General features: G+C 48.2%; 1 protein-coding gene across 1 annotated transcript in view; it reads left to right on the top strand.

The window, feature by feature from the left end:
• Window positions 1–24,312, top strand: part of MED12 (mediator complex subunit 12) — a 34,941-nt gene extending 10,629 nt beyond the window's left edge. The window contains exons 11-44 of the mRNA XM_059482625.1: window positions 40–171; window positions 563–689; window positions 1,316–1,545; window positions 1,940–2,020; window positions 2,884–3,057; window positions 3,292–3,436; window positions 4,363–4,481; window positions 4,605–4,748; window positions 5,507–5,670; window positions 5,807–5,938; window positions 6,482–6,709; window positions 6,908–7,052; window positions 7,333–7,453; window positions 8,135–8,236; window positions 8,949–9,062; window positions 9,324–9,487; window positions 12,213–12,392; window positions 12,562–12,633; window positions 12,911–13,071; window positions 13,163–13,324; window positions 13,406–13,517; window positions 13,737–13,826; window positions 14,251–14,360; window positions 14,849–14,984; window positions 15,256–15,417; window positions 15,960–16,337; window positions 16,669–16,819; window positions 17,008–17,213; window positions 17,602–17,682; window positions 17,885–18,102; window positions 18,683–18,839; window positions 21,477–21,653; window positions 21,814–21,895; window positions 23,884–24,312. Coding sequence (XP_059338608.1) covers window positions 40–171; window positions 563–689; window positions 1,316–1,545; window positions 1,940–2,020; window positions 2,884–3,057; window positions 3,292–3,436; window positions 4,363–4,481; window positions 4,605–4,748; window positions 5,507–5,670; window positions 5,807–5,938; window positions 6,482–6,709; window positions 6,908–7,052; window positions 7,333–7,453; window positions 8,135–8,236; window positions 8,949–9,062; window positions 9,324–9,487; window positions 12,213–12,392; window positions 12,562–12,633; window positions 12,911–13,071; window positions 13,163–13,324; window positions 13,406–13,517; window positions 13,737–13,826; window positions 14,251–14,360; window positions 14,849–14,984; window positions 15,256–15,417; window positions 15,960–16,337; window positions 16,669–16,819; window positions 17,008–17,213; window positions 17,602–17,682; window positions 17,885–18,102; window positions 18,683–18,839; window positions 21,477–21,653; window positions 21,814–21,895; window positions 23,884–23,927 — 5,001 coding nt within the window. The 3' untranslated portion in view covers window positions 23,928–24,312. The remainder of the gene's footprint in view (window positions 1–39; window positions 172–562; window positions 690–1,315; window positions 1,546–1,939; window positions 2,021–2,883; window positions 3,058–3,291; window positions 3,437–4,362; window positions 4,482–4,604; window positions 4,749–5,506; window positions 5,671–5,806; window positions 5,939–6,481; window positions 6,710–6,907; window positions 7,053–7,332; window positions 7,454–8,134; window positions 8,237–8,948; window positions 9,063–9,323; window positions 9,488–12,212; window positions 12,393–12,561; window positions 12,634–12,910; window positions 13,072–13,162; window positions 13,325–13,405; window positions 13,518–13,736; window positions 13,827–14,250; window positions 14,361–14,848; window positions 14,985–15,255; window positions 15,418–15,959; window positions 16,338–16,668; window positions 16,820–17,007; window positions 17,214–17,601; window positions 17,683–17,884; window positions 18,103–18,682; window positions 18,840–21,476; window positions 21,654–21,813; window positions 21,896–23,883) is intronic.
• The last annotated feature ends 3,538 nt before the right edge of the window (window positions 24,313–27,850 follow it).

Genomic DNA, 27,850 nt, shown 5'->3' on the forward strand with positions numbered 1-27,850 from the left:
TTGGCTCAGGTTCTCACTGCAGTGCTTCTGTCCCCCCAGATCTCCCCAGATGATGATGCAGTGGTGGCCTTGCTGTGTGAGTGGGCTGTCAGCTACAAACGCTCGGGGCGCCACAGGGCCATGGTCGTGGCCAAACTCCTGGAGAAGCGTCAAGCAGAGATCGAGGCTGAGGTAGGTCCTTATTCCTGGAAGGCTGGGAACAGTAAAGGAGAGCTGAAATTACCTAACTCCTGTTACACTGACAGGCAAAGGCTGATCTGCACAGTGCCTCTTGTCACTGGTGCTGCTAATTATGGCATTTGCTCCATCTGACCAATGTAGGTCATAAATGAGCCTGTGGGATGGTGCATATCCCATTTCTGGGATAGATTTGAGGACAGCTGATTGCAGTGCAAAAGCACTGTCATACTTAGAGACTGTGCAGTAGCTTACAGAAACCTGTGTGGTGGCTTGCTTATAAGAGCAAGATAGAAAAATTCTCTTCAAGGCTTCTTCTTTGAGATATGTGGATAGGAAGTTTCTCCTCTGTGTCAGCAGTTGGTACTTTTTTCTGTTTCTTCAGAGATGTGGGGACTCTGAAGTCGTGGATGAGAAGGGCTCCATCTCCTCGGGCTCTCTGTCAGCAGCCAGTGCTCCTGTCTTTCAGGATGTCCTTATGCAGTTCCTTGACACTCAAGCTCCTATGCTAAGTATGTAATAAGAAATTGTGGTCTCCCAGTTTATAGCTTTCCCTCTCTTAAAAACTTTGAATTTGTGTGAAATTCTCTTGTGTGTAGGTATGGGGTATATCTAAATTCTCTATCTGGCTTCCTTGCAATTCAGAGCTTATCTTGGTGAGGGAGGAAAAGCAACTTGCAGGGCCAGATGACAAAAAGATGGTACAGAGGCAGTTCTGTTAACAGAGCATTGGCCAAGGATAAACGAGTTTAATCAGGAATTACTTCAGGCTGAGAACTAAAGGGAGGTTTTGAACTGGTGACAAAGCTCTGGCTCTGATGGGAAGTGCTGCAAACAGGTTAAGTGGGATAGGATAACAGGTCTGAATGATGAAGGCAACTGTTGGTACACCCAGGAATAGTACTTAAGTCCAGTGGCTCTGGGCTATGACATTGGAGAGCTTTTGGCTTACTTAATTGCTAATTTTTGAAACTGGACTTTCTGCTTTTAGTCCCTGCTGTAATCTCAGAACTGTGTATCAGTCACTGTGTTGACATCTCAGGAAATGCTTTCCCTTGCCCTCCGTTAGGTGGCTGATGTTGCTTATGGTGATGCAGAATTACTCTGATAGCCCTGACTGTCTGTGTTGTCCTTTCAGCTGATCCTGGGAAGGAAAACGAGAAGGTGGAGTTCTTTAATCTGGTGCTGCTGTTCTGTGAGCTGATCCGACATGATGTCTTCTCCCACAACATCTACATGTGCACGCTCATCTCCCGGGGTGATCTCGCCATGGACTCTCATGGACCTCGCCCTCCCTCACCCTTTGATGACCCTGCTGAGGAACATGACAGGAAAGAGACAGAGGGGAGCAGTGGCATCAAGCTGGAGGTGAGAGCATGAGCACCATGGCCCTCCTGTACATCTGTGTTGTGCTTGCCTGTTTTTACCAGCTTTGCAGCCTCCTTGCTGTTGCCTGCTGGAGAGTGTACCACTGACTCCTGTTCTTCCTTCCCTCAACTTATTTCCTTAGCATTTCAATTAAAAATTATGTTCTAATTGCCTGGAAAGGACCTGAAGATTGTAGAAGGGTCGATGAGAGAATCTTTCATGGCTTGATACAGAGCAGCATATTATGAGGTGTATCAGGCTCCAGCTTGCCAGGTGCCATGGGTGTGGTGGCATACTGCTGTTACTGTCCAACATGGACATCAATGTAGTTAACAAATATTCTCTTGTTCCCTGATGCATCACTGAGATGTAAAGCTGCTCTGTCTGTTCCCAGGACACAGGTCTTTCAGAACCCATGGACATTGACCACAACCCCAGCATGCTCTTTGATGACATGGAAAAGACAGACTTTTCGGTACGTTCAGCATTTCCTGTTACTCAGTAAGTAAAGTCAGCGTGTTGTAGTGAGCCCAGGAGCAGCGTCTGCCTTGCTGTTGTGTATCAGCTGGAAGTGGCTGGGTTGTAAGGCAGTTCACATTGCAAAAGGCCCATATCACCTATTTATGTAGGTTGGTGTTCATCAGGGCAGAGTGAGTCCCAGTTGTTCCTGGAGCCTCTTATGCTCTGGCTACTGCCAGCCCAGTGTTTGGGCAGGGTAGGAAGTGGGCTGCTTCAAAGTGGATGGGAAATGAATGGCCATGATGGCATCAGATCAGGAGTGTGACCAGTTGCAGAGGTTTTCTTGATCCTGGAAGAAGACACTACTCTGCTTTCATCCTACTCTGTGACCTTCATTACTACTTCAGGGTTACAGTTCTTCATATCTGTGGGTATGGTTCATGGTAGTAGAACACTTTGAAGCACTTAGCAGTAAAATTAACTCATGGTGCTTGAAAAATTCCTGAGTACCTACATCTATCCAGCCATCTCTGACCTTTCAAGGTACATGTCAGCCAGGTGTGATGTAAAGTTACATGCTTTCCCAGAATCTCACTTCTGTGGAAGGGGCTGTTCCAAAACTCTAAGCTACAAATTTATTACTCCTATTGTATTATTTCCTGTTGTGTTTAACCTAATATACAACATAGATCAGAAGCAAAAATAGGAATAGTCTCTTGGCACATTACCTTGGTTTTTGCTTTAAGAACTGGCTGGTTTTCCAGCCCTTCCTTTTCCTACTCCTTTTTAGGCCTGAGCAGAAGTGCATTCCTTCAGCAACCTTTACTGTTGCATGACCATGTTTCCTAACTACATGTTCTTGCTCTTATGTCTCCCCAGATGTTTTCTCCACCAATGCATTGTGAATCTAAAGCCAGCCCTTCCCCTGAAAAGCCAGATCCTGAAAAGGAAGGAAAGACTCTGCTGAAGGATAAGTCTGTGGAAGGAATGCTAGCATCCCTGTATGACCAGCCTCGGCACATCCAGTATGCAACACACTTCCCTATTCCTCAGGTACATGACCTGCTCCCAACTGCTGCCCTGCTGTTGTCCTTGTCATGAGGCTGCTGTCTCTCCCTGCTGTGCCTGGCTAAGGAGCAGTTCTACTTTTCTGGATGCCTCCTTGTTTACTCCAGAGAAGCTTCTGAGATGAAAGTTTTCTTTTTCTTTCAGAGATGCAGATGTGAAATAAGATTAAAGCATTCAGCCTTGTAGTTGCTAATGCAGTTGTCTCTTTTGGGTCCCCAGGAGGAGTCATGCAGTCATGAGTGTAACCAAAGGCTGGTGGTTCTTTTTGGGGTTGGAAAACAACGGGACGACGCTCGCCATACCATCAAGAAAATAACCAAAGACATTCTAAAAGTCTTAAACAGAAAGAGCACTGCAGAGACAGGTTAGTAGAGCTTGAGACACTCCTTTTTGAAGTAAGAGCATCTTTCCAGTTGGCTGATTCCCTTGTCTGGAGTCTCACAGTGAAAGGATTTTATTCAATCTGCAGTGTCTGGTAAGAGGTACTAGTGAATGAGTCTGGAATGGTGCTCTGTTTTCAAACATGCTAACCAGCAAGTAAGACAATTAGTTTCCTGCTGGTTAAATGTTTAATTAACTTGTCTTCAGAAGAGAATTGAGTCATACAATGTTCAGAGTGAGACCCTGGCCAAAACTTTGGCTTTCCGTGTTTTATTTTATTTATTCTTGCATTTGGATCCTTGTACAAGAAGCAGAAAATACTTTGCCAATGCATATTTGGCAAAGACTTCACTAAATATATCATTCTGTTACACTTCAGGCATGTGCTAAATGTGTAGGATAGGAAATTTGGATAGCTGGGTCAAAATCAACAGAAAATGTCTGATGTTCAGCAGCTGAGAAACTGGCTACAGTTTTTCTTTCTTAGTCTGATGCCTTAAAGGCAACTTAAAATGTGGTGAAAAGATGATGCTTTAAAATGTGGAGTACTCTGACAAAGAAACTTTTGTGGCTGAGCATCTCCAGTCCAGAATGCCTGTTCTCATCAGAGAATGGGTGTATTTCCAAATAAAGGCAGAAGGATACTCCAAGGAGTACTTCCATTTGGGATAAACTTGGTGTTTGCCCTACTGCCATTCTTAGGTTAGGGATTCCTTCACTTCTTTTTTTTTTTTTTTTTAATTAAAGATAGTCCTTAATCAGCCTAAGGTCTAGGACTCAGGCCTTTTGCCTGTGCTTCATGACAGGGGCTGATCTTGCTGGGGAGCCGTCAGAAGCTGTTGACTGATGTTTATTCCTCTGGTGAGGAAAGCAACCTAACACTGTTTTTGATGTTTTCAACTTTGGTAGGTGGAGAGGAAGGCCAGAAGAGGAAAAAGAGCAAGCCAGAAGCATTCCCAACAGCTGAAGATATCTTTGCAAAGTTCCAGCACCTTTCTCACTTTGATCAGCACCAAGTCACATCTCAGGTATGAAAATTTGAATACTGCTGTCCTTCTTGGGCCCTGACTGAATCTCTTTCTATTACTGAGAGCAACTTCCTGGAAGGAGATGAGCCTGCTGAGGGACTCAGTGTTGTCTTGTGTTTGCAGGTATCTCGTAATGTCTTGGAACAGATCACCAGCTTTGCTTTGGGAATGTCCTACCACCTGCCTCTGGTGCAGCATGTGCAGTTCATATTTGACTTGATGGAGTATTCACTCAATATCAGTGGTCTGATCGACTTTGCCATCCAGGTAAGGGCAGAGTGCTCAGGTGCTGCCTGGGGAGGGGTTTGTCCACCTGAGAGGCAGCAGATCTGTGCTGTGATAGTTGGCCTGCTCTGGTCATCCCTGAGGACCCTCTGACCTGTGTCATGGAGGTGGTCAGATTATATGGCCATTGTGATGCTTCTGGGCTGCAGCTGTCAGGAAAAGGTTGTCTGTGGCAGATAGTCTTGCATGTTCTATTCTGAGGATAATTCTTCCAAAGGCTTTAGGCTTGTTTCCAAAGGACTTGCATCTCTGTCCCTGGTTGCAGCAGGGCCTTGTTCTGAGTGAGAAGGGGATTGTCAGTCCCTGGCACCTTGCCTGCCTTGCTCCCCTGGAAAGATCCTTGGCACATGGCAGCTCAAGCTGCCTTCTGGATCCTGCTAAAATCCTGTTGCTGTTTCTGCAGCCTGTACCAGGTGTCTCTTGAAGCCTAGCTGATGGAATTGTGGCTGTTAGCCTGGAAAAGATCAGAGTGAAACTTAATGCAGAATAGAACTACCAAACAAGCTGCTTAAAACTGCCTGTGGCCATATCACAATTACCCTCTGATACCCAAGCCCTGACAGCCCCTTGTACTGCCTGAGACATTTTGCCAGCTGTTCTGGGGCGCATCCCTAAGCAGGTTGTGCCTGGCAGTGCCTTTCCTGGCAGATCCTATAGGTGTGGGTTTGGTGTGCCTCCTCCCTTTCTGACCATACCTTACCCCTGTGGCTGTTGAAGGGTTTTTCTGTCATTGGGTGCAGTTGCTGAATGAACTGAGCGTGGTGGAGGCAGAACTGCTGTTGAAATCCTCCGACCTTGTTGGCAGCTATACCACCAGCTTGTGCCTGTGCATCGTGGCTGTGCTGCGGCACTACCACTCCTGCCTTATCCTGAACCAGGACCAGATGGCTCAGGTCTTCGAAGGGTAAGGACCTCTCCCCTCTCTGTGTAAGGAAGTACATGTGCTGGGGGTTCATAAGGGCCTGGACATCTATGTCCTTCCTACAAGGCAGCTATTTGGTGCCTGAGGGTTCAGCTCACTGTGTTTTGTCTCTCTGCAGTCTGTGTGGGGTGGTGAAACATGGCATGAACCGCTCGGATGGCTCCTCAGCAGAGCGCTGTATCCTGGCCTATCTCTACGACCTCTATACCTCCTGCAGTCACCTCAAAAGCAAATTTGGGGAGCTCTTTAGGTGAGTCTGATGCAGCTGAGGTGCAGTGGGTACTTCCCACTATAGCACCTTGACTTAAACTTTGCTTTTGATCTTGTTTGATGGTATTGCTCCTGAGAAATTCCTTGTTTGGAAAGGAATGGAGAACAGAGTAAAGAGCATCATTAGGTCCCTGTCTATGTCGTGGGACAACTGTCCCTTGTGGTTTGGAGCAGCAAACCCTAAAAAGTGTGTAGTGGATTTAGACCCAAAGGAGGGTGAGTGGATAAATTCACCAGAGGTTTCAAATGATTTATGAGAAACTGAGTCTCCTCCATACAGAGGAGGAGTACTGATAGAAATTTTGTAAAGTTCTAGTTGATGTGGAAAATAAACTGAATGTTCAACATGTCTTAGAATGCAAGCACGGAATGAATAGAAAATAACAAACGTATTGATCTTTATTGGTACACAGTGATCTTGAGTTTCAACATGTTCTTTCCCAGAGAGGGTTTGCCTTTGCTCACCAGAATTCAGTGGCCACGTAGCTTTTTGTGTTCCTAATTGCTTTTCTTTCCTTTTCAGTGACTTCTGCTCCAAGGTGAAGAACACAATCTATTGCAATGTTGAGCCATCTGACTCCAACATGCTGTGGGAACCAGAGTTCATGATTGACACTATTGAAAATCCATCTGCACATAACTTTACATACACTAACCTGGGCAAGAGCCTCAATGAGAACCCAGCCAATCGCTACAGCTTTGTCTGTAATGCACTGATGCACGTGTGTGTGGGACACCACGATCCTGACAGGTGAGAGGCAGAGCTTTCATGGTTCTACTGAGAAAATAAATTCTTTAGGTGGGGATAAGGAAACCAGTGGCCATATCTTGGCTGTCTTGGGGTGAAGACGGAGGAGCCAAGGCTGGGGTCCCTTAGAAAATCACTGACCTGATGGCATGCATGAGTAGCAAAGCTGACCCTCTGCTTTTTTCATTATTTATTTAACAGGGTGAACGACATTGCTATCCTGTGTGCTGAGCTAACTGGCTACTGCAAGTCTCTAAGTGCCGAGTGGCTGGGTGTGCTCAAAGCTTTGTGCTGTTCCTCCAATAATGGGACCTGTGGCTTCAATGATCTCCTCTGCAATGTTGATGCAAGTGCAAACATTCAAAAGGGGAAAAGGAATTGAAGCAGGAGTGGAGGGATCCTTTGGGAGAAGGCAAAAGTGAACAAGGGATGGAGGCTTTGTCTTCTGAGGGCAGGGAAAAGGCTTTGAATACCAGGGGCTGCTGTTGGTGTTTGTTGCAGCCTGGGCAGACCATGGACATTGACCAGGGGTTATGGGCCCTTCTGCCACCCAGCTCCTAGGAATTGCTGACAGAGGGAATGAGGTAGAGGCTGTTAGGATCACTGGCTGATCTCCTCTCTTTCAGGTCAGTGACTTATCTTTCCATGATTCCTTGGCCACCTTTGTTGCCATTCTCATTGCCCGGCAGTGCCTGCTGCTGGAGGACCTGATTCGCTGTGCTGCTATCCCCTCACTCCTCAATGCTGGTAAGTGCATCCCTGCACAAACCTGTCTGACTCTCAGTCCTGGCCCAAAGGCCTGTGCTTAATGCATACTTGGTGAACTCTGTAGTTGTGAAACATGCCTCTAATACTTCTTCTATACTTAATAACTGAATGTGGTGCTTTAGAGAAATTTGGGGCTTTTGATTTCTATCAAAAACTGGTTCTTTTTGTTTTGTAAGATTTTTCACTGCCCCGCTCTCTCGAGTTTGTGTGCGAGCTGAAGTAAACATGGGGAGCTGTTATCAGCCTCACTGTGTGACCATTGTACTCAGCTCTGAACTCCAGCAGTATGCCTCCCCCTGATAATAATGTTTTGCTTAGCATTTTGGCTAGAGCAGCCAGCCTACAGCACCTGTGCCACTGCCTTATTCTGCCACCAGCCTTCCTGTCTCTGCTCTGGGGATTGCAGCATCCAGACTCCTGACAGGGTGAAGTTGGAAGAATGGAGCAAGCGGAAAGCAGTGCATGTCACTGGGGATAATACTGAAGGATTTGCTTGCTTGCATGTTAATTGCTGCACATGCTCCATATTTGTAAATACAATAAGGCTGCTGCAGCTTCTCAGCTGTCTGCTCCAGGGCAGTGCACTGTGAATAGCTTTTGGATTGAGAGTCAGCTGTCCTGGTGCTTAAGAAATCTCAGTTGTCTCTTTTCTTTACATAGCCTGCAGTGAACAGGACTCAGAACCAGGAGCACGTCTGACCTGCCGGATTTTACTCCATCTGTTTAAGACTCCACAGCTGAACCCATGCCAGCAAGATGGCAGTAAGTGAATGAACTTAAAGCCTTTCTTTATTGTGGAAGTACTAAGGCTCTTGCACTCCAAGAAGAGAGATATGAGACCTTATGGTTAGAGATCATAACCTGCTTGCTTTGAATAAAGCAGGCAAAGCCTGATGCACTTTCTTCATAGGACAAAGAACAGTGTCCTTCCATTTATTTCACTCCCTGGTAGCCAGGCATTGGGGAGAAGGTTCTTGGAGGCAGGAAACCAGCCAGTAGAGGTGGCCTTGCTGTCACTAAGCCATTAGAGTAATGATCACTTCTTCTTTTGTGTCTTGAGCTTTGTATAGCCTCTTAACTTGGTGCCAGAAGCTGCTGTTTTACAGCACTTCTTTTTTGTGTGATGATGGAAACATTCCAGGAAGCTCTGTTCTTGGCTTCTCACCAGTATCCTGATAGCTCAGATTTCTAAATCCAGCTTGTATTTTAGGTCTAGGGTACTGTTGGAGCTTGGAGTTCATGACACAGGCTCTGCACCCCATTTGGATTTCATGGTTCAGTTGTCACAATGTGATTGGCACTATGCTTCTTGAAACTTAATTAAATGGGCCCCATGTTGCAGTTAGGAAAGGAACTGGCCTCAGGATTCTCTGAGCTGGATTTTATGGTACTTGCTGGCACATAATTCAGGCAGCTCTGAGCCCGTGCCTTTCTCTGTGCTGAGTATTGCCTTTCCCCTTTGTCCTCTTTGCAGACAAACCCACTGTGGGAATCCGCTCTTCCTGTGACCGTCACTTGCTGGCAGCTTCCCAGAATCGTATTGTGGATGGAGCAGTCTTTGCAGTGCTGAAGGCTGTCTTTGTTCTGGGTGTGTACCTGTGTGAGCCTGAACCTATAACCATGTTTTTCAGGGGAGTGGGAGAAAGGCACTGTTCATGTTGGCTGTGCAGAAGGCCAGAGGAGATCTGTTCTGGTGAATGTGACATGTCTGTAGCTGTAAACATGCTTTGAGTCTGTTGGCTGCAGAGAGGTCACTGATCACAGGGAGAGTTTACAGAATGTCAGGATGTTTTTTTGAGTTAGGCTTTGTGGTTAGAGTTGTTGTGTAACACTTGTGCTTTCCTTTTAGGAGATGCAGAACTGAAAGGCTCTGGCTTTTCCCACCCGGGAGGGGTTGATGATCTCATGGATGATGAGCTGGGCACCAGGAAGGCTGGTGGTCGGGTAGTCACTGTAGAAACAGCCAGCTTGGATATTTATGCCAAGTATGTACTGAGGAGTATATGTCAACAGGTGAGTCTGTCCTATCCCTAGGTGTGTCCTTATCCCTTCTGCATACAGATATATCTCACATGCCTTTCTTCAGGTTGGGTTTGGCACGTATTTCTTTGAAAGATCAGTGAAGAACCTGCAGTGTTTCTGTCATGTGACAGTACTGAGGATTGCTCACTGTTAGCAAAGCACAGAGACAAGCAGTGCTCAGGAATTAGGTGTTGCAGTGTGCAGGGACTGCATCCCCTTTGCTTTGGCAACAGCACAGGGCTCCTGTCCAAGGAGGGGAGTGCTGGAGTGGTAAGCTGAGATGTGTGCTGAAGGCAAAGAAGATCACCACGAGAAAGACAGACAGATGGTTTATTAAAATGATAAATGGTGTCTTTCAGGATGCAGCCTGAGTGTTGTTTGCAGCTAGGCTGTTAATGGATCCCTGGGCTTTGCATTGCCCTGTTTAGTTAATTAAAACAACGACAACAAAAGCCTTTTGCTTAGCCTAATATGACAGCACCAGTATTTCTATTCCTTTGTGAAAAATTGACACTTGAGGAGCTGAAACCTGGCTAATAATGTTGCAGAGTAGAGTGGCCATGCTGTATGAAAATGGATGTTGAAAGGTATCCTTAGCCTCAGTTATAAGTTTATTCTCTCAGCAGGGAAGATGTGGTGTTACAATCTGAAACCTGTATTTTATATTACTAATATGTACACCCACCATTAGTGCTGTGTGTTGTCCTCAAGCTATTGTTTATTAATTGGCTGACTGCATAGCAATTTTAGCATCTTACCAAAAAGGAATTGGAACCACCTATTTTTAAATATAAATTCAACCTTCTTGATGTCACTGAAACCTGACTGTAGCATTTCCAGAAGCAGATATTCCCTTGCTGATCAAAGTCTATATAGGAAGGACTCAAAGCAAGTAGAGGTGTTTGTGCACAGCAGGGAGTAGCAGTGTCAGGTATCACTGCTCATACCAGTTGTTGGCAGCACTGGTTATGTGGAAGTGAACATTCCAGCAGACACCCATGAGTTACCACCAATTGGTGCCAGAGCTTCTGCAGGCTTCCTGCAGCTGTAAAGGGCTGGTAAAATGCTGTGTTTAATATTAGCACCTCGTCTGTGAGCAGTGAACTTGCACTATCAATGCCTTAAATTGTAGGTTGTGATTTCTCTGTCTCAGGTTCAGGTGTATATTTTATAATAGACTTCATTGTGAGAGCATTAGGAAAAGGAGCAGATTATAATTAATTTAAAGGTTTTTTCATAGACTCCTAGAACTGTTTGGGTTGGAATGGACCTTAAAGATCATGAGCAGGGCCACCTTCACTATTCCAAGTTGCTCAAGGCCCTATGCAGCTTATCCTAAACACTCCCAAGGATGGGGCATCCACAGGTTCTCTGGGCAACCTGTTCAGTGCCCACCTCTCAAACCTGTCCAAGTCCCTCTGGATGTCTCCCTTCCCTTCACAATGTCTTTCGTTCATCTTTATACCAATAAAGTGGATTGGAAATGAAGTCTGAGTTCTTGTAAGAAGCTGAGCAAATGATAAAAAGAGTCTTCCCAAGGAAATGTGTATTACCTAGGCAAGAAAGAGAAGATTATTATTAAGACATTGTGATGTAGCAACACTGAAGGGGGAAATGTAATAGGCAGTGGAGAGGTCACCACATCTCATGTGCAAACTTCATCTGGAATGAAGATAATGATCTAGGCTGTGGTTTCACAAGGATTTCAAACCAGAGTTTTGACCTTTTCAGTCTTTGTACTCCAGTGCTTAGTTTGATACCCACTGCTGAAGGGTCTTTCCAACTTTCTAGGCATAGCATCAGCACCTGTGCATAATGAACTGGATCCTCATCTTTTCTTTTGTTGTCACTTCTCAGTGGAACAATGCTCTGATCAGGCTTCCTCTGCAGATGCAGAAGTGCTTATATAGCAGTCCTCTGTTGATTTTATTCAATGAATGTGCCTAATTTTAAGTATGAAAAATTTCTGCACTAACAAATGCTGCAGGTTAACTGTAAATTGAGTGAAGTACCTACCTCATGTTTGGAAACTGCTGCCCTTATTATTACTATACATTTAGAGAGCATCAACTGAAATCAAGAGGCTGACTATAATAGTTTTCTGTCTACTTTCTCATAATATGTGGCTTTATAAGGAGCTTGCACCCAGTCAGTCATTTTCCTTTGCAGAGTCTGAGAAGTAAAGTAATTGGTTTTTACTAAGTTTGGCAGTGTGTTTTCTATTACTATTTGAGAATTAAGGTGTGTGCTTTTCCCCAAGACGTGTTCTGGTTTAGTGCTAGCTGCAACCCTGACTAACCTAACTTAGGACAGCTCCAGAGCTTTGTTGTGCTGGAAATAGACCAAACAATTTTAAGTGATCCCTTCTGATCTTCTGAACCCAAGTGGCAGTGTTAAGGGAGCCAGGACATGGTAGTGACTGTATACTGTTAAATCACACCAATATTTTCTCAAAAGAAAGAGCAACTACTGTATTTCATTACTGCTGACTTGTCAAAGTTTGTTTCCTCTGTTCTGATTACTGTGCTGTGCCTGACACCTGCTGAATCAGGATAGTACAGTTCATGAAGAGAAATGATTATCAGGCATAACTGCATAGTAATAAGGCTTTTATGATTTTGATGTGTTCCATGCATCTCTCTGAGACTGAAAGCAGGGGCGTTGGTTTGGAATCAGACATCAGTTTGACTGTGCTGACTCTGCTTTCGTCTTGCAGGAGTGGGTAGGAGAACGATGTCTGAAGTCCCTCTGTGAAGACAGCAATGACTTGCAGGATCCTGTCCTGAGCAGCACCCAGGCCCAGAGGCTGATGCAGCTGATTTGTTACCCACACCGGCTCCTGGACAATGAGGAGGGAGAAAATCCTCAGCGGCAGAGGATTAAACGCATCTTACAGGTGCAGCTGCTGGCTCAATCTGTGTCCTACTAATTGCCTCATGTAATTGCAGCCCTCTGAGGGGTCTAACACTCATTATGGTGGCACCTTGAGGGTGTGGGTTGGTATAGTCTGAACTGAGATAAGGCATTAAGTGAAGTGTGTGTGTGTATGTGTGTGTGTGTTACAGAATTTGGACCAGTGGACCATGAGACAATCCTCGCTGGAGCTGCAGCTCATGATTAAACAGACAGCAAGCAATGTGAGTTTCTGCTCAGAGGGGATCATACAGGGGAGGATGAAGTGGCTGCTTGTGAGTTGGTGGGGAGGTGGCCTGGCAGAAGTGGGGATGGGGAGAAAGTAAACAGTGAGGGAGTCAGGCTGTGAAAGCCAAGCATGAGAAGGAAGCAATGAGTCTGAGACTCCAGGAGCAGCAGCCATGGGGAAGTTGGCAAACTGAGTTTGTACTGAGTTGAAATGTAGAAGCCATAGGTGCTCTCAGAGAAGGACTTGCCTATCTTTTTCTTCCCTACCTCCAGGAGATGAACTCCTTGTTAGAAAACATAGCCAAGGCCACCATTGAGGTATTCCAGCAGTCAGCAGAGACCAGCTCTGCTAGCTGTACTGGTAATGGAGTCAACAATATCAGTAGCTCAACAAGTGCTACACCTGCCAGCAACAAATCCAAACCCATCCTCAGGTAGGTGTAGAGCCAGCATGCAGCTCTCTTGTAGACAAGTCTGAATCTTAAGTTGCATTGCAAACAGCTTTCCTCTCCTGTGTTGTCACAGCTCTCTGGAGAGATCAGGAGTGTGGCTGGTGGCCCCTCTGATTGCCAAGCTTCCAACATCAGTGCAGGGCCACGTGCTGAAAGCTGCTGGAGAAGAGCTGGAGAAAGGACAACATTTAGGGTCATCATCCCGCAAAGAGCGGGACCGCCAGAAGCAGAAGAGGTGAGGCCAGGGGAAAGGCAGGCAGTGTTTGCTGTGCTGGTGCCAGCCTGGCAGTATAGCTCCTTCTCTGTTCTCTCACAGTATGTCCCTCCTGAGCCAGCAGCCATTTCTGTCACTGGTGCTGACATGCTTGAAGGGTCAGGATGAGCAGCGGGAAGGCCTCCTCACCTCTCTGTACAGCCAGGTCCAGCAGGTAGGGGTCTTGTTTCTCCCCTCACTTTCCTCAGGAGCTTGCCCCTCCAGCAGACAGGCTCTGGAGCATGGCCTCAGGATGCTGCTTGTCTTACCCTGTTTGATATAGGGAGCTTGAGCTGACCATTTCTGAGTCACCAGACAGTGAATGGTACAAGCTGCTCTCTCTAAGCTTCAGCATACAGCTGGTGAGGTCTGTCCTCTCTTCTGTATTTCTTAGATTGTTACAAATTGGCGAGAAGATCAGTACCAAGATGACTGCAAAGCCAAGCAGCTGATGCATGAGGCCTTGAAACTGCGGCTGAATTTGGTGAGCAGTTGCAGAAAAAGAGCTTAACCATCTGGGGTGAAGAGTTGTCTGCCTTTTCCTTTGGAACAAGCACACACTGGAGGGTCTATATATGTCCTGAGGCAAGGAAGTAGGAGAGACACTTGTGCTGCTTCTAGGTCTTGGGCCCTGAGTAGGACAGGGTGCATGAATAAACTCCCTTGCTCTGTTTCATCAGGATGAAATCCAGAGACTTGGTCTCTTTTGTAGATGTGCCTTTCCCTTTGAATGCCTTTGCAGCCCACAGAACTGCTACTTGCATCTGAGGTTTGGCTGCTGACAGCAGTCTCCCTCAGCTCTCAGTAGGAATTAAGCTCCTTTAAACCCTGGTTTAAGCTCCTTTCTCACTTCAAAATCTCAGTGTTTCTTGGTGTCCTTGTGACTAAACTTACCCTTTCTCTGCCAGGTGGGAGGAATGTTTGACACAGTCCAACGCAGCACACAGCAGACAACTGAATGGGCTGTGCTTCTCCTGGACATCATCAGCAGTGGCACTGTGGACATGCAGTCAAACAAGTAACTCACAGTCTGACTTCTGGTCTATACACTTCCCAGGGAAGGCAGTTAGCATGGCCCTGTTTCTCATGTGAGCTGGCTGTTTCTCTAGATGATCTGTCAGAAGTGACAGCTGAAAGAGACTTTGGAGTAATAGCAGGCTACAACTTAGGTCCTGATAGCTGAGTGCACTCTGCCATATTCAGAACAAACTTGGCTTTCCAGATGCAGAGAGATGCACAGGGGAGAGCTGAGTCTGCTTTTTAGAGGTGCTGAATGGATACAGAGGAGTCCAGTCTTAATCTGTGTACTGCACCTAATTCAAGTGGGAGTAAAACTCAAGTGTGGTGTATAAGGAAAAGGAAGATTAGTGTGGGAGGTTATTCTGAAGACTGACACTTCAGAATGTGGGGGAAGTCTTGACAATTTAATAGTGTTTGGTGTTGCAATGATGGCAGAAGCTGTTTATCAGTTTTTCAGGCGACTGACCTTTCTGCTCTGCCCTACAGTGAGCTCTTCACCACCGTGCTGGACATGCTGAGTGTTCTCATCAATGGCACCCTGGCTGCTGATATGTCCAGCATCTCTCAGGGCAGCATGGAGGAGAACAAGCGGGCATACATGAATCTGGTCAAGAAACTCAGGGTGAGGGGACACCAGGCCCTGTATGGGGACCAGAGTGTGCTGTGTTGTGGTTGTTCAGCTATGCAGATTTACCTGTCTCATGGACAGTGCCTGTCTTGTTTCTGCTGTTTAGATGAAGTAGTGAGGGTGACTCCTATGACTCTGTGGGCCTGAAGGGTGCAATGGTGAGAAGTAATGCAGGGATGGAGACCAAAACCAGAAGAGGCATAGGTGGGCTTTGGATGGTTTTTCCTGAGAAATTCTTCAAGTCCTCTTTGTTCCACTTGTGCAGAAGGAGCTGGGGGACCGTCAGTCTGACAGCCTGGAGAAGGTGAGACAGCTACTGCCACTTCCCAAGCAGACCCGAGATGTCATCACCTGTGAACCTCAGGGGTCCCTCATTGACACTAAGGGCAATAAAATAGCTGGCTTTGATTCCATCTTCAAGAAGGAGGTAAGTGAAGCATTTTTGTCTGTATCACAGCTCCTGAGTGCAGGTGTCACCTTGTCCTCTGATGCCTTGAGTCTGCACAGCTTGGGAGGCATCTGTATGCAGTGCCTCATTCCCTGACGAGCCTGAAGTGGCTGGCTGCACGCAGACAAGCTGGCACATAACCATGTCCAAAAAGGGCAAAGCTGGGGTGTTAATGCTTGGTGATAGCGTGCTGCTGTGACCTGAGATGTTAACTAAATTTGGGGGTTGTATTTATGGTTATATGAAGTGTAAAGAGAAACACATAATCCCTGTCACATAAGTTAATGGCAGAGCCAGTGTGCAGGAGTCTGGCAGAGATGGAATGAAGGAGACTAGACAGTTGTTGATGAAGGCTTTTAGAAATGACTGCTTTGCCACCTGGAGGAGCAGGGACCATTAGCAAGGGCTCAGACTGTTTACTGAGAGATCTGGATTACAGCCTGAAGAAAGGATACAGTTACTCATACCCTCATAGGAGCAACAACAGGGACTTGAAGGTTCTTATCTCTTTTGCTTTAAAGGGTTTGCAAGTCTCTACAAAGCAGAAGATTTCTCCTTGGGATCTTTTTGAGGGTTTGAAGCACTCGGCCCCTCTCTCCTGGGGATGGTTTGGGACAGTGCGGGTGGATCGCAAGGTGTCCAGGTTTGAGGAGCAGCAGAGGCTCCTCCTGTATCACACACACCTGAAACCCAAACCCCGCAGTTACTACCTGGAGCCTTTGCCACTGCCCCCCGAAGAGGAAGAGCCTCCTACACCTGTGGCTTTAGAGCCAGAGAAGAAAAGTGCAGAACCAGCCAAGGCTGATAAAACAAGCTCCAATCCTGCTGCCTCCACTGAGGAACGCAAGAAAAAACAGAGCAAAACCAAGAAACGCAACCAATCTGCCAGCAAAACTGAGGTAATGGAGTGTCCAGCAGCTCTGGATGTCCTATGTCCACCACTCCTAGTCACAGAACACTCCCTAGAGGCTTCCTGAGGAACCTGAGCATGGTGTTGTGGTGAAGATGTGATGTGTTTCCTCTCAGCTGGGAGTACTGGAGCTTTATCCTTCTCTCTGTAGCTTGGGGCAAGGCAAATACTTTCTTAATCCCTGATGGGAGGAAAGGAGTCTGCCCAGCTCAGATAACATCCTTGGCTTCCTCCTGTGGACTTTTCAACCTTTTAATAGTCTTCCTCCATGCATGAATCCCCAGTGCACATTGATCTTTCTTACTGCTTTGTCTTTGCAGGACTTTGTGTTGGGCCCTAGCCGAGGGGTTTCATATGGAGTTGGCATGCCTACTGATCTCTTGCATCACCAGTCAGGAAGCACCATGTCAAGGCTGGCATATGGGCAATCTCCAGTGGGTCTCTATGCCCAGAATCAGCCTCTTCCAGCAGGTAGGTGCACCAGAGAGCCAAAAATATTTCACCCCTTTGGGAACCTTTTTTGTCAGATGGTCCTATGCAGGTCCCTGCACTTTCTCCTTTTGCCTGGCATGTGTAGGTACAGTGATGAGCAGTCATTCTGGAGCTATGAGGTGCAGCAGTAGCTGTGACTGCTCTGCCTGTTTCTCTTCCTCGTGCAGGTGGCCCTCGCCTGGACACATCCTACAGACCAGTACGCATGCCACTGGGAAAACTGGTTCAGAGTCGCCCTCCCTACAGTGGTGTGCTGCCTCCAGGGATGGGCAGCATGATGGGCATTGACCCCTCCTACAAGCCAGCAGTGTACAGGCAGCAGCCTCCAGTGTCCCAAGGACAGATCCTGAGGCAGCAGCTGCAAGCAAAGTTGGTAGGTCAGAGCTGTGCTCTTGCTGTTGCTGACTCCACAGTACAGCATGGCCAAGCTGTTTGGTGCTGTCCCTTTTAGCCAGAACTGCCCAACTCTGTGTCTGCTCTAGAAATATGTTGTTTCTTGTGCCTGCTTTGTGGGCCTGTTTCACTAACAGTTGAAAGAGGTTGTCATAGAGTGGCCTCTGGGGAATGAGAGGGGCATGTTCTGCCTGGGGGTGGCAGGTTTTTTAGTGACAGAAGTCATGAGCATGTGCCTGCTGTGCAGCAATCTCATAGGTTAAGCAGTGAAACCTTTTGTCTGGTTTAGTGGGAGCTGCTGAGAAGAGAGCAGCAGTGTTCCTGCCCTTTGCAGATGTTGGAAAAAGCACTTCTCTCTTGCCTTCCAGCAGGGCCAGGGCATTATGGGCCAGCAGCCTGTGCGCCAAATGGCTCCAACCCCGTCTTATGGAGCACTGCAGCCCTCCCAGGTAAGTGGCAGTGACTGCAGGTAGGGCTGGAGTCTGGCTCCAGCACAGGGCAGCAGCTTTGTTCTTGCTGCTAAGGCCTGAAAGCTCTTGGCTCTTCTTCCTAATGAGTTTCCCTGTGACAGTATTTACAGGAGGCTGATCTCCTGTGTTCTGTATTCCTTTTCACCCCGTGACTAAAAAAGGCCTTTTTGTTTCATTCCAGGGTTACACTCCTTATGTCTCCCACATAGGCCTTCAGCAGCACCCCTCCCAGTCAGGCACAATGGTACCTCCTACCTATTCTGGTCAGCCCTATCAGAATTCCCACCCCAGCTCTAATCCTGCTCTAGTGGATCCTGTTAGACAGATGCAGCAGAGACCAAGTGGCTACGTGCACCAGCAGGCCCCTGGCTATGGACACACCTTGGGCAACACACAGAGGTACCTCCTGCCCTATGGGATGTTAATTATCTCTGTTTTGTTAAATGTTTCCCTGCTCTGCTTGCACAACTCTAACAGCAAACTGTGAAAACCCTGTTCTCCATGCTGTACTTTGCTTCCTCAGAGAAACATCTTTATCTAGCTTTCTGTCCAGGAAAGAAACAGAGAGATGGGATGAAATTTGGAAATGCTGGTTGTAGACAGGAGACTGTGTTACTAGCCAGAGAAAGATGGCATAGAAAAATATGAGGAAAAGTTACCTGGGAAAGTCATCGTTTTGGTTTTAAATCTAACCAGCATATCACCAAAGGGCTAAATCTGAGATTTTCATTTTCCTGAGCGACATAAATGCAGCAGGAAAGCCATGCAGAACAGTGGGATGATGTTACTTAGGGCTTCTAGAAAAACAGGTTGTATTAAATCCTTGAGAGGCCCTTGTGTCCCTCACCTTTCTGCAGAGACAGCATGGATTGCAGGGGGCTCTTTGGCTGTCTGTTGATGTCAGAAGTTGTGTTTGGATTAAAGAAAGCTGGCTGCCTGTGAATCCTTTACTCCATGAGCTTGTCCTTTCCTCTTGCAGGTTTCCTCATCAGTCAATACAGCAGACCCCCATGATGAGTGGGATGAACCATTTGGGTCCCCAGGGAGTCCCCTCAGGAATTCGACCCAGCCAGATCCTTCCTGACCAACAGCAGCAGCAGTACCTGAGGCAGCAGCAGCAACAACAGATGCTGAGGGTGAGTGGTTGCTGACAGGAGGAAGGCTGCTAGAGCTGGAGGAGGCTTGCTCAGTGCTGCTTACCTCTGCCCTTCTGTGTCAGGAAGGATGTCACTCTGTTGGAGGCTGTCTGTGGTAATTTGCTAGGCAGTTCTCCCTTCCTTAGAGCTGGCCACTCCTGATGGGGATTCCTGCTGCACTGCCTTGTGCCAGCCACCCAGCATGAGCTAAAAGTCTGTTCAGTCCTCTGGCCTGTGTCCCACCTCTTCCTGCTCCTGCTGAGCCAGTAGAGTGTGCAGAAAGTTAGCTGTTGTACAAGTGTGGCAAGAGCTGGAAACAAAGTGAAAAGCCCCCTGTCCACGAAAGAGCAGGAAAGTTGTTCAAGATCATCTTTAGGGGCATGTCTGCATTTCTCAAGATCAAAATAAGCATTGGTTAGTTTCCATTGGCAAAAAATCTGGCATGAATCAGATCATGTACTCCATTTTTTACAGCAGATGGTGAAAAACTGATCCAAAGCCAACTGTTAGACCCAGCTCTCTAGGTTCAAAGAAGATCACAAAGCATGAGTCAACAGACATGAGTATTCCATGGATTTGCATTATGATCTTAGGAACATTAAATTCTTACATGAAATAAAGATACATTTCTAGGAATGGTAGAATTATAGAAATTATAGTCAGAGAAACACAGATAGTTTAATTGGTGAATCCAATGCCTTATGACAAGGCCTAGCAAACCTGTGGAATATGGGGAGACTTTACATGGCACAGAGTGCTGAGTCTTTTTGTTCAGAGAGTGGCCTGAGACAGTGGTTCCTGCAGAGAGCTGCAGTCAGCAGTATCTGGGAATTGCTGCCTTGCACTGGACAAGAGAACTGCCTCTGGCATGGTCAGCAGCTTTTAGTCCTTTTGATAAGTAGCACCCCCTGACTATTCACTTTGAGTTTCTTTTAGCATTCTCCATCACTCATATTTAGAAGAACATGCCTCAGACAAATTGCTAACACTTCTCCTAGCTCAGTAACTTCATGTATACCTTCAGCTTTTAGCTGACTTTGCTTGGTTGCTTAAAAAACCCACAAAGGTGGAGTGCCCAAGCTATCCCATGACTGGGACTCCTGCTTTGTTAACTGAGGTGTGCCTGGTGCTGGAGCTGACTCCCATCATGCAGTGGCCTGTGGAAAGGATGGGTGGCCTTTTGATTTGTCTTATGTAGGTTGGTAGACAGCTGCTGCATGAAGGTAGGACATGAAATTGGTATCCTGGCCAATTTAGTCAGTCATCTGCTTTCTTGTGTATCCAGGTTGCAGCATCCATGTCAGGAACCTGTGACCAAACTGATATAAGTTGGAAGGCTGTTCTAGAAACTCACTCCCTTTGAATTTGAATCCTTGATCCATTGAATTCTTGATCCAATGTGTTCGTGACTGGTTCTTGTATGAATTATTATTGTCCACTGTGTCCTGTTTACTGGCTGTTCTTTCTCACTGTTATTTGCCCAATGTACATTCCTAGGGAGCACTTGCAGCTTCCAAAGGTCAGGGTTTTCTAACCTTCTTTCATAAGACACTGTTCCTTCTCCTGATTGTGTTTTTGTTTGTTCTCTGAATCTGCTCAAGGTTTGAACCTTGTCCTTTTGAGCCAGTGGCTGGAGCTGTACCTACCATCACCACGTTGGGTTTCTTATGATAACATTAATATTTTTTTATTTCTGCTAGGAATATTTTTTTTTTTTATCTAGAGAGTTAAAAACTGCTTTGACAGATGGGAGAATTGTCTGGAAATTAGGAGAAATGAAAAACCTTGAAATTTCTGGGTATGTTCTGACTCCAACACACTGAATATTCTTCTCAGCATAACTAATTCTGTAAACATTTGGTTTTGAGGACTGAATCCAGTTTTATCCACATCCTTTTATTGAAGTGTAACACCAGCTGTCATGAGTGGCAGGGAAGGACAGCAAGATAGATTGAAGAGTTGGGGGACATGACTGAGAAGGAAAATCTGAAATAGCTGGATGTGGTGCATTGGAGAGACAAAGACGACCGGAGAGATACGTCTCCATATTTTTTATCTTAAAAATAAAGAAAAAAAAACCCTTATCTCTTTTTATCTCTAGCCTGTAGGACCAGAAATGGCCTTAAAACACAACATGTGAAATTCAGGGTAGAGATTAGGGAAAACTCCAGTAGTAGGAGCTGACCTGGAGTGGATTGTGTAAGGAGATTATAGGAGCTCTGTTGCTACCTCTGAAGAGAATCTGAGAATGAGTCAGGCAAATACTCATTATTCATTATGGCTGATCTTAACCAGGAGGCAAAATGAAGCAGCCAGCTTTTTGAGTCCTTAGTTTTCTATTTTTGCACCTGGTTTGCTCCTAGTAATGACCAGTGGACTTGGAGTTCTCTTCCGGTCATCTGTCAATATTGTAATCTATTGTAATCTGAAACTTTGTTGCTGTCCCTTTATTTCTTGCCATTTCTCAGGCTGGGGTGGAGTCCTGGTGAAATTCGAGTAATTTAGGTACCTGTAAGGAAAATGGTGCATGAGGTGTTTCACTCCATGGAACACATGGAACATTTCCTCCTTAAGCCCTCGCTGTGCCCCGGTGCCGTGTGTGTTGCCCTGACAGTCCCTTCTCTTTTGTCTTCACAGCAGCAGCAGCAACAGCAGCAGCAACAACAACAGCAGCAGCAGCAGCAGCAGCAGCAGCCCCAGGCAGCGCAGCCCCAGCCCCAGCAGCAGCCCCAGGTGTCCACAGTGCCTCAGCCCCAGGCGCAGGGCCAGCCCCCGGGGCTGGGGATGCAGGCTCTGCCCCCCCAGCAGCCCATTGTGAGTGTTCCCTGAGGCACAGGGACGGGACAGTCCACACACATCCAGCACTGCTCCACCTGCACCCCCCCTTCTCCCTCCCTGAGCTTGCCAGGGCCTGTGTGAGTGCTGAGCCTGCCAGCCAGGGGCTGTGCCTATAACTGTGTTTCTCTCTTTGCAGTTCCAGCGCCAGGGCCTTCAGCAGACACAGCAGCAGCAGCAAACAGCTGCTCTGGTTCGACAGCTTCAGCAGCAGCTTTCCAGTAAGCCTGAGTGTTCTTGATCCTGTTGCTAGTCTCCTCCCTGCTGTTTTCTATTGCAGGTACTCAAGTGTAGAGAAGCGAGGCTGAGCCAGACTGTCTGTCTGAGGACATAAATTATGCTGGCAGGGAAGTGGCATCAGGACTTAGAGCTACCAGCCCAAGGGGGCACAGCAGCAGGGAGGGCAGTGCTTGCCAGGTTGTGAACAACCTTCCAGACCTTCCTCCTGCTGCCTGCAGAGGGACAAGGGAGCTGAGCCTTTGTAGGGATTGCCACACAGCTTTCCTGAAGGGATCCAGTGTGCAGCTTTAAAATCATCTGAGGGCATTTTCTCTGCTGCAGGTGACCTCTGAGGGGCATAGGGAGGCTGTAATCCTGGAGCAGTCATTTTGTGGATGACCCAGAGACACTGTGGTCGTGTTGTGAGCCAGACAAGACTTCTTGGAGGCAGGAGGAGTGCTCTAGAAAGTGTAGCTTCACACTTGCTGTGTTTGTGGTGGTCACAGCAGGGTGATGGCATAGATGTTTTTCAGTCTGGCACTGTATTCCTATAATCTGTATTGAATTACTGGCTGGAGGATCACAATACAGAATTCAGGTTCTATGCTGTTCCCTTCTGAATTGCCTTCTGTCATTGTCTTCTGTCACCTTACTGGCTTTTCTGCTGTAAAAATGGCAGAAATGCTATGAAAATGCTCAGAAATGGACAGCACAGTTGATAGTTTTTTTGTTTTATTTTGCACTGAGAGTGAGACTGTGCCAGATCTGGTAATGTGTGGAGTGGGGGACTTGGAAACTGTGCTTATACTTGTTCCCTAATGGAAAATTCTTAGTCCTTGTGGCCAAAAACCTCCCCAAACCAGGTTTTAATGTGCTGAGCTTCCCACTAGCCTGATTCACAAATTATAAGTCTGTGCCAAAGGATCTCAGCTGGGACATTCAAATATAGGAAGACCTTGTATAAGAATCTGAATACAGCAAAAGAGCCATATTTTTGTAGCCTTTCTATACAGCAAATGGAGCTGTTGTATCTGCACTAGACGTGTGGGTCCCATGCAGCCTTGTGTCAGCATTCAGCTTCCATGCTGCCTCCTTGGCTTTGCATCACCTCCCCCTGGAAGCCTCTGGAGTTCTCATCTGTAGTGTCAGAGATGGAATGGAAAGCAGGAGGGTAAACCAAGACCAGCCTGCACAGGAAGGGGACAAGGGTGTTCTGGACCCAGGATATGCCTTAGGAGGCTCCAGGGTATCCCTGAATGTCCAGAAGAGTTGAGAAGGAAGCAGGCCAACCAGGTTACACTCAGCTCCTTTTACTTCATTGGCTTAAGGCCACACATGCTGATGTTTATGTTCAGGAGAAAGAACAACATAATTTTATGCATCAGACAATACTCAATACTGTGAGCACTTTAAATCACAGAACAGCAGTCCCAGCAGTTTGGAAGTTCTTTACCATGTATTTTTACCATGTTTCCTGCCTTTGTGCCATCTGGAAATCCTTTGGGCCTGCATGGAGATACTGACAGGAAGCCAGGGATATTTTCTCTGAAACCTTTGGTTTCTGGAAGTGCTTTAGGATGAGTGACACTAGCTAGCTCAGCAGCAGAAATTGTCTAATTTTATAGAGCTGACTTTTTTTCAAAATCAGAAATAATGAATCCATAAACTCATCTTCCCAGCTGCTTGCCACCTTTCGGGGCTTTGTTATGGTCTTCCATGAGGGATGGAGAGATTTTCCCTGGAAACTTCAGGATCAGGACTAGAATCTCTCTCTTCCTGAAAGAATGTGGGATCCTGGCTGTGCTGCTGCTCAAAGGCTCAGGCAGATCTGCAGCACAGGGAGTACCACACTGGTTAGATTTTATACTGGTTATATTTTCCTTCTCATGGCCTGTGACACTCCTCATTACTACCCTGGTGATGTGGGGAGGGGAATCTCTTTTCTGAACTAGACCTTGTGACTGTTTTAACTCTGTCTTGGCCTCAACAGATACACAGACACAGCAGAACAACAACCCATTTGGACGCTACTGACCTGTGGCACTTGAGCCTGATGCAGGAGGGAGACATCACTGTGGATGGATACAGCCTCTTCAGCCTGGCCCACTCCCTGGGGCAGCCCCCACCCTGTGTCCTTGTGTCCCCCAGTGCTGCTGCTGTCTGTCCCACAGGGAGATGCCAGGAGGAGCATTTTATTGTACAGAGAAAGTGTTTTTACTATCCAATTTCTACAAATGTTTATGGAGATCCCTTGTGGCTGATAGTCTCCCTTCCCACTTTGGTTTCAGTTTTTACTCAGTTTTTAGTATTTTTGTTAAAATAATGATTAAGACATTGTAAAATTTTGTACTTTATTTATACCAGATGAACTCCATACTGCAGACATTCTCGGATGAATACAGAGAGCTTACTTTGCAAACTGAGTGTGTATTCAGAGCCTGCCTTTCCTCCTCAGCACTCCTCCCAGTACAGCCCAGAAGCACCCTCCACACATGGGCTTCATCTCTTCCTCAATAGATCTAATGTCTGCATTTTTAGCTTTTGTGAAGGCTAAACAATTTCATTTGGGAAGGAAAGCTCTTCCCTGTTTATTTCATAAGCTGGTGTTCACACACTTGCAAAGGTTTGTGCAAGCTTTGTAGGATTTTTATGTTGATTAAGGGCTTTGCTGGTAGGCCTGTTGCATGTTCCACCAGGACTCTGGTATAAAGCAAAGAGGGACTTCTGTTGCAGGGTAATTCTGAGCTCTAACCAGCCCAGCTTCCCTCACCACAGCACTTACAGAGATGCTCAAGCTCCTTACCTCTGCAGTCTAGGAGGAGCTGCGGACTGAGTGCACTCACAGTGCTGCTTCGTGCTTCTCACCACAGCAAGGTTTGGCTGATAAGCACCAAGGCTCCTTTGTTAGCTCCTTCCTCACAGCCAGGGTGCTTTCTCTGCATGGGAAATGTGCATTCTGAACTTGTGCCCTGCTTAGTGCAGCCTGCTGGCATGAGCTCTGATCTTGGTGCTTGCTACTCCTGCTGTCTGTTTTAGCTGGAAGCCACCAGCACCTCTCTTCTCTCTAGATTCTTCCTCGGCAGCTGGACCTGTGGTTCTGTGGTAGCTTTGCTTGACCAGCCTCATCCTTCTGTCCCCTCTGTGTGGGATAGGATGAGGCCACCAGGACTCAACAAGGAGCTGCACCTGATCTTCATCTGAGGGCAAATAGTTCTGGAGGATGGCCCACTGCATGAAGGCCAGCTCAGGGAACTATGAGGGCTGGCAGTGCCCCTTGTCCTTGTTGATGGGCTGGTGTCTGCTGTCCCAAGAACTTTCCCTATCCTCAGTGGGAGCACAGGTGAAGCTGCTCTCTGCTGTCTGGGGCTTGCTTGTCCCTACACCCTCTCTGCCCTGCTTGTCCCCAAACACCTGCACCTATGCCAGGTTCTTGCCGTGTGGCTGCAGGACCATTGGAAGGTGTTGCTGGCCAGGCCTGATGGAGGGAACTGTTGTTCATGAGGATGGGGGCTTGCTGCCTGTGTGCATCCCTGCTTGTCCCCTTCCATGCCATCAGCCTGAGCCGGCTGTTGCATTCCCCCTGCCCCCAGGCTACCCTGGCCAGGGGTTCTGCTTGCTGGCAGCCCGTGCTGGGTGCCCCCGAGCTGGAGGCTGTGTCAGGTCGCCCCTGCCCGGAGGGAGCCGTGGCTGCGGCAGGAGCGCTCTGTTCCCCTCACGCTGCCGGGACACGGAGGGGCCGCTGCCCGGGGACACGGGCCACTGTCCCTGCCCACATCGTGCCCCAATTCCTGGTGTGCACGGTCATGGCCGACAGCCCCCTCCTCTGCCGGCCCTGGGCGGCAGCTGAGCCTGCGCCAAGCGGCATCTTGGATGCTCCTTCTGCATCGCTGCCGCGCCGGAGGTGGGAGGGGGCGGCTCTGCAGCAGCCGGAGCGGGCCGGGAGCAGCACGGCCTGGGGGCCGCACAGGGGTGCGGGGGGTGGGCGGCCTTGCACGGCGCCTGCGGTGACACGGCAGTGCTGCGGCGCCAGAACACCGAGTCCGGTGCTGACCTGCTGTGAGCTCTGATGGGGGGATCTGGGGAAAGCACCCCAGGAGCCACCGGGGAGAGAGGGGATGACTTGTCCCTTCCTGTGGCCAAGCGCCTGCTGCCACGGACCCTTTATTGCACGGCCCAGCACCAGGGCTGGCCCTGCTGTTCTGCTGGCAAAAGGCTTCGCCAGCTGTGCCAGCTGCTTGGCAGGCCCGGCCTGAGTGGGATGAGCAGCGCTCCAGAGCTCTGCTGTGGTGACAGACGCCGGGCTGACACAGTGTCCAAGACCCCACACAACCCTCGGTGGCTGCCCAGAGGTTCCCAGTGGGTGCAGGAGGTTCCGGGGGGACGTGGGGACCGGTGCAGGAGCTGGTCACAGCACACAGGGCTGTGTGGGGAGCTGAGCTGTGCCCGGCCTGGCTGCGTGCCTCGCAGCTGCTGCGCTGCACATTAGCACTGAGCCGCGGCCGTTTTAAGCAGGGCTGACAGCTTCCAGCCCTTCTGCTCCTTCTCCGAGTCGTGGCTAAACGCTGCTTGTGACAGAGCCAGAGGCAACCGGGGGCATTTTCATACACGCTGCCCATTGAGCAGCGCACACAGCTGCCCTGCTGCGGCCACCAGAGCAGGGACGGCGCGGTGCGGGGTGTGCCTGCTTGATGCTGGGCTCCCTCAGGGCGATCCACACGGGCTGTGCCCAGCAGCTGAGGAGAAACCCGAGACTGAAACAAATCTTGATGCATTGTGGGGGATGGATGGGCTGAAGAGGCTCTGCCCTGCACACCCACCCAGCAGCCTGGCATGGAGGGTCCCCACGGACCATAGCCTGGGCAAAGGTGGCTTGTCAGGCACTGTCAGAACTGGTGTTGTGCAAGAAAATCGATCACTGCTCAGTCAAGCAACTGAAGCTGGGCGTGGAGCAGCTGTGCGAGTACCCAGCACTCCTGCAGGCACCACTGCAGCCGTGCTCCATCACCCCATCCTGGACTGGTTTTGTTGGGGAGCAGGACACAGTGAGCTATGCCTGATACCCTGCCTGCTGCAGGGCAGCTCAGCATCGGTCCAGGGCCCCCTTCAAGATGCTGCTCAGAGCCAATGAGCCCTGGTAAGCACAGGGCAGGGTTGTGCAGCCATCCCAGGCAGTGTTGCCTGTTCAACAGCATAGTGGGTGGCAGCTTGCAGCTCACCCTCTATGCATTATATATATATATATATATATATATATATATATATATATATATATATAATAGGGTGAGCTATATTGGTATGCCCTATATACATCCTGTGTGTGTAACAAGCCCAGCAATAAAATCAGTCAAGCTCCTGACCACCCATAAGCAGTCCCTGGGAGAGGTAGCAGGGCAGGAGAAGCAGGAAAGCTCTGCCCTGCTCTGCAGCAGCAGCTGGGGCAGGTGAAGCCCAGCCTGCACTGGGGTGCAGGGATCTCTCTGCCACTGCACGTTCACAGATTCAGTGCAGGTGGCAGAGGTGTGTGGGAGAGTTGAAATTAATTGCTGCCCTTCAGATTCTGCCATGCAAACATCTTAAACAGGAAACGGTGCCTGCTCTGTGGAGGCATCGCAGCTGATGCTACCTTGGCAATGGCAGAGGGAGGCAGCAATCAGATACATCCATCAAGACCCAAATCCATGCCCTGCTTCAAATGATTTCTGTAATCCCATCAGGCAAGACTGAAACATTGCTATGGGCAGCGGCGGGCTGTAGGAGAGGCGGCTCCTGCCAGGAGGCCATGAGTGGGAGGAGAAAATACCCCCATGCAGGGAGGGGAATGACAGAGGTGCTGGGTCTCGCTGCGCGGTGCTGCTGGGAGCCTTTGCGTGGCTGCTGAGACTGGAGCCCGGTGCGTGGCAGGGCTGGGCCGGGCCCAAGGCTGAGGCTGGGATGGGGCACCCCACACCGAGCACCTG

The sequence above is a fragment of the Ammospiza nelsoni genome, chromosome 15, assembly GCF_027579445.1.
Source record: "Ammospiza nelsoni isolate bAmmNel1 chromosome 15, bAmmNel1.pri, whole genome shotgun sequence".
Lineage (NCBI taxonomy): Eukaryota > Metazoa > Chordata > Aves > Passeriformes > Passerellidae > Ammospiza > Ammospiza nelsoni.